The following is a 663-nucleotide window of genomic DNA, read 5'->3' on the forward strand; positions in this document are numbered from 1 at the left end:
CTGATCATTGGGTAGATCAGACGGTTATATCATCGTGTACTATATCTGTCTAACTTACTATTTGATCACGTTTGTGGATGAAAATTGCCCTATAACTGAACACTTCGAGCTATACATACTGGTGTAACTTCCATGAATGCATGGGCGCCGTGAATATCTGAGCTAAACGATCATATCAAGTGCTGAACGATATCTCTTCATCTCATGCACTACCACAGATAGTGTCTTCTTATGCACAGCCACAGTTAGTGACATCTCATGCACTACCACAGATAGTGTCTTCTCATGCACTACCATAAATAGTGTCTTCTCATGCACTACCACAGATAGTGATGTCTCATGCACTACCACAGATAGTGTCTTCTCATGCACTACCATAAATAGTGTCTTCTCATGCACTACCACAGATAGTGTCATCTCATGCACTACCACAGATAGTGTCTTCTCATGCACTACCACAGATAGTGACAGACTCATGCACTACCACAGATAGTGACGTTTCATGTACTACCACATATAGTGTCTTCTCATGCACTACCACAGATAGTGTCCTCAGGCACTACCACAGATAGTGTCTTCTCATGCACTGCCACAGATAGTGTCTTCTCATGCACTACCACAGATAGTGTCTTCTCATGCACTACCACAAATAATGTCTTCTCA

General features: G+C 42.2%; 1 protein-coding gene across 1 annotated transcript; it reads left to right on the forward strand.

The window, feature by feature from the left end:
- Window positions 1-218: 218 nt before the first annotated feature.
- On the forward strand, window positions 219-493 carry SARC_18041 (hypothetical protein; the record flags this gene model as incomplete). Its single annotated transcript, XM_014287878.1, has 1 exon — window positions 219-493. A coding segment is annotated over one exon (275 nt), but the record flags the coding sequence as incomplete, so codon positions are not given.
- Window positions 494-663: the final 170 nt, after the last annotated feature.

Source organism: Sphaeroforma arctica, assembly GCF_001186125.1.
Source record: "Sphaeroforma arctica JP610 unplaced genomic scaffold supercont1.13324, whole genome shotgun sequence".
NCBI classification, from domain to species: Eukaryota; class Ichthyosporea; order Ichthyophonida; genus Sphaeroforma; species Sphaeroforma arctica.